This window comes from Ailuropoda melanoleuca, chromosome 15, assembly GCF_002007445.2.
Source record: "Ailuropoda melanoleuca isolate Jingjing chromosome 15, ASM200744v2, whole genome shotgun sequence".
Taxonomy (NCBI): domain Eukaryota; kingdom Metazoa; phylum Chordata; class Mammalia; order Carnivora; family Ursidae; genus Ailuropoda; species Ailuropoda melanoleuca.
Window position 1 is genome coordinate 83,900,022 of NC_048232.1, and position 8,997 is coordinate 83,909,018.

At 53.5% G+C, this 8,997-nt stretch overlaps 1 protein-coding gene across 5 annotated transcripts in view; it reads left to right on the top strand.

Annotated features, from left to right (window-relative positions):
* Window positions 1-8,997, top strand: part of ZC3H7B (zinc finger CCCH-type containing 7B) — a 58,162-nt gene that overhangs the window by 14,776 nt on the left and 34,389 nt on the right. For 4 of the 5 annotated variants that reach the window (XM_034644503.1, XM_034644504.1, XM_034644505.1 and 1 more), the window contains exon 2: window positions 7,482-7,540. The exons of the other annotated variant lie outside the window; for it this stretch is intronic. In XM_034644503.1, the coding sequence (XP_034500394.1) occupies window positions 7,488-7,540 (53 nt within the window). In that variant the 5' untranslated portion in view covers window positions 7,482-7,487. The remainder of the gene's footprint in view (window positions 1-7,481; window positions 7,541-8,997) is intronic. 5 annotated transcript variants of the gene reach the window in all.

Genomic DNA, 8,997 nt, shown 5'->3' on the forward strand with positions numbered 1-8,997 from the left:
CTGCTTGAGACACTCTCCCTCTCCCTCTGCCCCTCCCCCTTCTCTCTAAAATAAACAAATAAATAAATCTTAAAAAAAAAAAAAAAAAGTGCCGCAAGCTTTATTGACTGAGCCATCCAGGCGCCCCACTAGAGCACAATTTAGCCAAGTTCTTTGCCACTTTATGACAAGGATCACCTTTCCTCCAGTTCCAATAACCTGCTCTTCATTTCCATCTGAGGCCTCACAGGAACTGACTTTAACTTCCTTATTTCTACCAGCCATCCTTTCATGGCAATCGGGTTTTTCTAGCTGCATCTCAGATCTTCCTCAGCCTGCACCCATCGTGCAGCTCCAAAGCCACCTCCATATGCTTCGGTGTTTCTTACAGCAGCAGCCCACCTCTTGGCCAAAACCTGTACTAGTCTACTCAGGCTGTGGGAACAAAATACAGGATCGGAGCCCTCCCCTTATAACCTCATTTAACTTTACTTACTTCTTAGAGGCTCCATCTCCAAGTATAGTACTGTTGGGGGTAGGGCTTCAACATATGCACTTGGGGGAAGACAAAACATTCAGTTCATAACAACCACGTATTAAAATGTTCCTTCCGGAGGAAGGAAACTGAGAAGGTGGGAAGGGTGTGAGCGTTAGGTGCTTGCTGGGGCTGGGGGCTCTTGCTCCCTTGGCACGTTGTTGTTGTTGTTGTTTGTTTTAAGATTTTATTTATTGACAGAGAAAGCGCCAGAGAGCACAAGTGGGGGGAGCAGCAGAGGGAGAAGCAGGCAGGAAGCCCGATGTGGGGCTCGATCCCAGAACCCTGGGATCATGACCTGAGCCGAAGTAAAATGCTTCACTGAGCCACCCAGGAGCCCCTACTTGGCACATTGTTAATGAGGCTGTCCGATGCCCATCTCCCCAGGCCTTTTGAATCCAGGCTCCGGGATCACTATGTGGCTTTGAAGAAATTTCCTAGCCTCTTGGAGTACTATTTTCCTGCCTGACGGGGTTGTGGCGAAACTTAAATAAATCAGGTTTATTTAATGATGACTCATTTTCATGTAGGACAAAGCCAGAGAGCTGCTTTTTTGTTCAAAACCTCCTATGCCTTCTCATCTTACAGTCCTTGCCCCACTGACGAGACCTCATGTATGGTCTTCCCTGCTAATCTCTCTGAGCGTCCCATTCTCCACTCTCCCCACTGCACACCCATGCTGCTCCATCCACACTGGCCTCGTTGCTCTTCCTCAAATACACCAATCAGTCTCTACCTCAGGACCTTTGCACTCACTGTTCCTTCTGCCCGAACACTTTTCCCCACATGGCTTGCTCCCTTCCATCATTTTGATCTCTGTTCAAATGTCAAAAAGGCCTTCCCTGAGTCCCCCATATAATTATAGCATCTGTCACTCTATCACCTTATTTTTTCCTTCACTATGTGTATCCTTCCTGTGTTCCATTATGCATTTATTTGTCGTATCTCTCCTCCACCAGAACAGACACTCTGAAAGAGGAGAGATTTTGTCACCTTTGTTAATTGCTAATACCCAGGGCCTAGAACACTGAAGGAATCCCTTAAGGGCTCGGTACAGGTGGATGGCTGGCTGGCTCCATTGAAGCTTCTTTTTCTTCCATGTTGTAACAGTGTCCCTGCAACCTGGTTTCCCCGCTAGACGGTGAGCCCTTCGAGGGCAGGGATTTTGTTTCTGTCATGGCCGAGTCCCTGCACCCAGAGCAGGACTTGGCACGATGGAAGAGCCACTCACATTTAATGACAGAATTAAGGGCGTGGTTGTGCTTTGCCCACTTCCCCCAGCTCACCCAGGGCCACTGTCTGGCAGCCTCTCTGGTTTTCCTTTCCAGGCGGTGTGCTTTATACTTTACCTGCCCTTCCATCCGGGTATCTGGCACTTAGCAGGTGCTCTGTAGCTTGTTTCTGGGATGGGCACAGCTGGGCAAAGCCAGATATGGTACCAGACTACGCAGCTCTTGGGCTGGTCTGCGCCCCTCCTGTCATTAGCAAGGACCACTGGAGCTACCAGCAGAAGGCCCTTCAATCAGAGGGAGGTAAGCCCAGTATCCGGTTCTTGGTAGGCCCCAGGAAATGTGGGCTTCCTTCCCCTGCTGCCATGTGACCCTCTGGCTTTCTCTTGGCTGTGGGCCAGGCCTACTGGCCGACCCCTGTTGGCAGCCTCGGAGCGGATTGGGGCCTGGGCTTCCCCATCATCGTAGCTGGGCAGATTGTGGGATGCCACAGGGAATTGGGGGGTTCAGGTCAGGCTCAGTGCACGTTTCTGGACAGGTGTCCTGTAAGGACTGTCCCTTCTCTCCCGAGGTACCCAAGAAACTTGTCATTCTCCTTCACATCCAGCTCAAGGAGCACTTCCTGCAGAGCCTTGCCTGGCTTCCCCCAGTGGACCCACCTCTCCTTCCTCTCAGTTCCCAGGCCCTTTGCACCCACAGCTAGCCCGTGCTGCAGCTGGCGGCTCACCTGTCTTTTCCCTCCTACTGGACCAGGAGTTCCTCGAGGGCTGGGCTGGGCCTAGGCCACCAATTCATTCTCTATCTCCCCGGCCCCATGACTCACACCGAGTAGGAAGGTCATGGATGTTGATTGGACCAAATTACACCCTCCCTTCCTGGGGCTCTCTCTGCCCTTGGCACAGAGGAGACTAACTCAACAGTATGTTGCGAGAGTCAGAAAAATCTTCCCCGAGGATGGGGGCATGGAGGTTTCCTCTGCATCCTGGGCCCCAGTAAGACCTGGGCCTCCAGCTTGGCGTTACTTTGCGTTACCGTGAATTTTAGCAGTGGTTATACTCATCGGAGAGGGCGTGTCAGAAGGCCTGAGGCATACACTGCTCTACTGGATATCCCTAGTTTATCATGGCCAATCTTGCCCTTGGCGCACTCTTTCTGTAAGCCTCGCTGGGGCCCAGCCCCTTGGGGCAGCCCTACCAACCTACCAGCCTGGCAGCATTGCTTACGAGATGAAGTCTATTTGCCCACCCTGGCCTAGGGCCTTTATGCTCAAGAGAATGACCCTAGCGTGGTGGATAATAGACCCTAGAACAGGACATTGGAAGAAGCATAATATTTTCACACAGAAGTCTTCCCCTGAATCGCCCCACAGACGCACCTGCATTTTCTGGGCCACGAGTATTCACGAGCACCAGGCACAGGCTTAGGGGCCTAGGAAGGCTACCAAGTGGTTCCACCTCTACCGTGCCTTTGAGGAGGGAGAACAGCAGCGTTTTTACTGACATAAAGTCAGTAGTTCCAGGCCTGGGCCCCATGTGCTGGCTGAGCCTCGCTTTCCTCATCTCTCAGATGTGGGTCCCAGAACAGCCCAGCCCCAGGGTGGTCAGTCAGGATCAGATAAAATGTGGGAGATGACAGGGGTTTCATAAACAATTGAATCCAGGCTGCCAGAACGCCCTCCCTCCCTGACACCAGTGAGCCAACTCCTATTCACCCTTCAAAGCCCAATTCAAATGGGGTCCTCTTTGTTTTCCAAGTGTTTCCACTTTGTTGCACCTCATCCCAGCCTCTGCCACAGCAGTCTGGTCTGGTGTGGGGTGGAGGTGCCAGGATATCCTTTCCACGTCTCTAAGCAGGTGAGAAGAGCTGTGTGGAGGGTGGGCACCCCGGCCTTCTCACCTGTGTCTACTGGGCATATAGTGGATATTGAATTGAATGCCCAGCATAGGAATTCTGATCCAAAAGCCACCATTTGGTAAGTGCCTGCAATATCCCAGCCCTAAAACCAGTGCCTTCTCTGTCCTAATCCTGTCGCTAGGTGCTATCTGTAATCTCTGCCGTACAAAGCAGGAAACCACAAATAGGGGCAGGGATGGGGGCAGAGTAGTCCGCTCTGGGCTTCGAACCCTCTCCATCGTGCATGCACACAGCAGTGCTGCGGCTTTGGGATTTTGGTGGTCAGAGAGGATGATTCACGCCAGGCCACGTGAGGAGCCTTCTTCATACTGCCTGGGGCAGGGAATGTTTTTCCCTTGGCTTCGGGTTCAGACTTCAGAATCACCTCTTGGGATGGATTTGGGCAGTGCTTGTTTCTGTTAAGTCTGCTCAGACTGTAGGGCTGAGAGGGGACTGGAAACACTGCTGTCTGACCGCGGTGGTTTTCTGAGAGAGCTACAGGCTGAGCTGGGCTTCGGGAGGGCGATAGGCCAGCTGCTCCCACAGGCCTGAGCTGGTGCGGAGAACCATGGTCAGCCGAAATAAAAGCGAGTCATCAAGAGGCTCGAGGTGGGGGAGGGCAGGGTCTGATTGGAGGGCTCAAGAGCCTGCTGCGCCCCCTGCCCTCTGCTGTGATGGCCTCAGGGAGGTGGGGGGCAGTGAGGAGGCTGGTCTGCTTGTCTGGGTGCAGGAAACACTTCAGGTGGTGGGGAGGAATGGGGCAGCATTCTGACCCAGGTCAGAGTGACAGGGCTTAGTGGTCATGACCCTGTGGTGCTGGCTGGCTAAGCCTGTGGGGGTCTGCCCCCATCTCACAGGCCCCTGCCCTTGCTAGGCCACATTGCATGGTGATAGGTGCACCCTTGTCTATCCCACCAGGTGAGACTCCCTTGCAGGGCCAAGACTGGGTCTCAGCCATCGATGGCTCCCCAGGCTCCCAGGAAATAGGATGGACGAGCATATGATGGTCCCGTTGAAGGGAGGGGAGAGACTCTGTGGAGGAGCCAGGCTTGGAAGGAAGGATGGAGTTTCCTTTAGAGGATGGTGGCATCCTCTAAAGGCAAAAGCCGGGGGTCAGGAAGGCCACTGCAGCCGGTTCTGCATGGAGGCCCAGAGGAGCGTGTGGGTGTGAGGGGGATGAGCCCTTGTTTCCCAGATAGGGAAGCTAAGGACAGGGAGACTAACCAAAAGGCGTGCTTGGCAAGGCCCAGGCGGCCCAGGGCCCTCACCGCCTGCCTCCTGTGGGAGAACAGGGTCATAGCTGTGTCCATCCCGGGAAACACTTGCAGGTTTTTGCAAGAGGGAGGAGCAGGGTTGATGACACGTGTTCCCGTGGTGGTTGGACTGTCGCTCCGCTCTAGGAGCTCTACCTGTGTTGTCTTGTGAATGCTCACGACAGCCTCAGCTGCCATCAGCCCCATTTTCCCCATCAGGAGACCGAGGCCCAAAGTCACACAGTCACACGGCAAGTGTAAGCGCTGGCATTTGCACCCAGGTCTGTCTGAGTCCAGAGCCCTGACCCCAGGCCCCGGCAGGGCAAGCAGATGTGTAGTGGGCACATGGAGAGGGTCCAGGCCCTGCCCAGGGTGAGGCTCTGGTGTGAAGAGCACTGTTCTAGGAGCCTCAGAGTGGCTTCACCCCTCCCTGGGAAGGACACACGGGAAGAACACACGGGAAGAACAAGATGCAGGGTACTGAGCTCCCCTGATCCCACATTCTTTTCTCTAGAGCCTCACAGCCACGCTTCCAGGTGGGGCTTGTCAGCTGACAAGCTGCACAGAGGAGGAAAGTGAGGCCCAGAGCAACACTATGGCCAGCCCTGACCACACGCATTGCACTGCTCTGAGTGTGGCCGAGAACATGGCATGTGGTCTGTCAGGGCTGTTTGCCTGCTCACTGGTAGAGTGATCTTGGGAAAGAAACATCATACTTTGTGCCTCACTGTCCTCATCTGTAAAATGGGTTAGTGACGCCTGCCCTTCTTATGAGACAGGATTGTGAGGACGTGGTTGATGCAGATGGAAATAAAGAACAAGGAAGCGGGGTGCGTAGGTGGCTCAGTCGGTGAAGCGTCTGCCTTCAGCTCAGGTCATGAGCCTGGGGTCCTGGGATCGAGCCCCGCGTCGGGCTCCCTGCTCGGCGGGGAGCCTGCTTCTCCCTCTCCTCCCTGCTCTTGTGCTCTCTCGTTATTTCTGTCTCTATCTCTCAAATAAATAAAATCTTAAAAAAAAAAAAAAAGAACAAGGAAGTAAGGAAGTCTGGGAAGGTATTAATTTGGCACACTTGCTCCCTCCCCAAAGTAGCTGGGTGTTTTTCACAGCTTTTTACATCTTGGTGCCCCCGCCTGTGTCTGCACTCCAGCCCTCTGCTGGTGGTGCTCCCCGTTCCCCGGCAGAGCCCGCAGTCCTCTCTTTGGGACCATCTGGTGGGGGAGAGAGCGAGGGCCACACTGTGGGGCAGAGCATGGCAGGGGCCTGTGAGTGGCCTGGACAGAAAGTGCTGGCTTGAGACCAGGCAGCTTCCCGCCCCCTTCCCACTAGGTGGTGGGAGCCCCAGGCTCAGGTTTTGACCCAGGGGAAGGCCCGCATCCCTTCTGGGCTGCCACTGGGTGGGACAAGCTGACCTTCAATGGGCCTTCTAGTCCATATATGGTGCCGCGGAAGCCAGGTGGGCTGTCTGGATCTGGCCAGGAGCTCCCGGCCCCCGGGAGGTGGGGGGGGGCTTGCCCTAAAGGTACCTGACCCCCAGCTACTTTGCCTGAGCCTCCCTTCTTAAGCAGTTTTACTCCCTGCCTCTCCCAAGCAGGCTCCCTGCGCACATTCAATAGCGTTCATTTGCTGTGTGTCATCAGGCCGGTCCTTAGCCTTGCTGAGCCTCTGTCTTCTTCTTCCAGAACGTGGGAATTGGGACATTCCCTCCATCTTGCCAAAATGGGGCACACGCTATGCCACCCGGCCACGCCGGCTCCGGGCATATGTGGGCTGTGTGGAGGGACTGTTGGTGGTAAAAGAGGATAGCCTGGGTTCAAATTCGGCCTTGGGTATCTGCTTGCCAGCTCAAGACTGGGGCTCCCTGAGTTTGTTTCCACCTTGGTAAAATGGAGACAAAATGACACCTGCCTCGTGGCGTTGTTGAAAGATTCAAAGAGATTTTTTTCNGAGATTCTTTTTTTTTTTTTTTTAAGATTTTATTTATTTATTTGACAGAGAGACAGCCAGTGAGAGAGGGAACACAAGCAGGGGGAGTGGGAGAGGAAGAAGCAGGCTCCCAGCTGTGGAGCCCAATATGGGGCTTGATTCCAGGACTCTGGGATCATGCCCTGAGCCGAAGGCAGACGCTTAACGCCTGAGCCACCCAGGCGCCCCTCAAAGAGATTCTTATACAAAGTGCCCGGCCCAGTGTGTGGGGCTACATTGTAGCCATCATTGCATCATCTTGCATTTTGTGTCTCTCTTCTCCTTGGACTGAGTTTGCTGGTAAAACAAGGTTGTCTTCTTGAACTTGGGGTGTCTGGTGCAGAATTGCTGCCCAAGCCATGTGTGAGAAAAGGCAGGTGGCCTCCAGGCAGCCCCCGGCCCATCAAAGTCACCGCACAAAACCAGAGTCCAGCGGGGCGTGGGCGTGGAGGATGGGAACCGTGTGGCTGGGTTCAGAAGGTCTTTGTAGGCTGTGAGATGGCCCACTACTCTCAGTGGCACCTGTGAAATGGGATGAGTGTGTGAATGAGAGAGAGCAAACAGTGGGGTGGGGACTGTGACCAGCCACCGGCCCATGCTGACTAACTGACAGACTGCTCTCTCCCCTAGAGACTGATGGAGAGGCAGAGACGGAAGGCGGACATCGAGAAGGGGCTGCAGTTCATTCAGTGAGTGTGGGGCAGGCTCGGCAGGCTGGGCAGGGGGGGTCGTCTGACAGCAATGCCCGAGGCCCGCACAGGCCTCCTCAGCTCCCCCTTCTCTTCTCGCTAAGCCTTTGCTGCTCAGGCTCCCATGTGTGCGGGGGAGTGAGGAGGTAGGACGTGCTAGGAAGGGGCTGGGGGTTCTGGGGGAGAGTAGACCTTGAACCCCCGTGCACACACACTCCCTGACCCTGGGTACCCTCCAGTCCTGCTCCATATATAATTTTACCCTCACCCTCCATGTATACTGGCACACTTCCTGTTAATTCTCCTGCTGGCCTATGTACGTCTTATAACCAATCAATCAATAGATCAGTTTCCACTTATTAAGCACACCTCTCAGGCCCTGTGCTGGGCCCTTCACATCCATCATCTTCTTAATCCTCACAATCCTCACAGTGAAGTAGGTGCTCTTATTTCTATTTTGCTGAGGCTCAGAGAGGTTAAGAAACTTGTTTAAGGTCACACAGCTGTAAAGTGATAGGATTCTAATCCAGGTCTGGCTGACCCCAAACCCACATTCCTTTCCATTATTTNCCGCTCCCCCTGCTTGTGTGCTCGCTCTCTCTCTGAAAAATAAATAAAATCTTAAAAAACAAAAACTAGGTCTCAATGCAGCTCAGTCTCGATGCTTAATCACATCTAGAGAACTTGCCAGAATTTTCTGCACCTAGTTTCCAAAGGAGTCCCTCTTTTAGAAAACATTGCCTCACCTAGGACTGAAAAACAAAGTCATATCCAAGCTGGAACAAGAGAACTTAAGGGGCTGTGGAGTTCCTTTACTGATATAAAGATTACTTCTGCCCACAATAAAGAGACCAAGAGGGATCAGTGTCTTCATCACTTCAGAGAATGTGTTTTTAAAATGGATAGCACCATATTGTTAATTTTTTTCCAGTTTTTTTTTTTTAAAGATTATTTTTATTTATTTGACAGAGAGAGAGACAGCCAGCGAGAGAGGGAACACAAGCAGGGGGAGTGGGAGAGGAAGAAGCAGGCTCATAGCAGAAGAGCCTGATGTGGGGCTCGATCCCACAACGCCGGGATCACGCCCTGAGCCGAAGGCAGACGCCTAACCACTGTGCCACCCAGGCGCCCCTGTGGGGGTTTTTTTTAATGGGTTTTTTTTTCTTAAATGGGAATCCCCACAACACTAGGATTTACACCTATATGCCCTCATATAAACTCTCCAGTTTTGTTCTCTCACAGAGACCCATAGAACACGGCCTGCCTCTTCCCCATAGACTGGGCCCCTTGTCACGCACGCGGTGTCCACGTGGCTCTGACGGACTGCGTGCTGACGTTTGCACACTGTCCTTCCTCAGTCTGCTCAGGCTGCCATGAGAGCTGTGGCCACTTTTCACTCCTCTCTGGGCCAGTCTCCTCCAATTTGGGGGAGGGCTTTGATTTGGGGGGACGGCTCA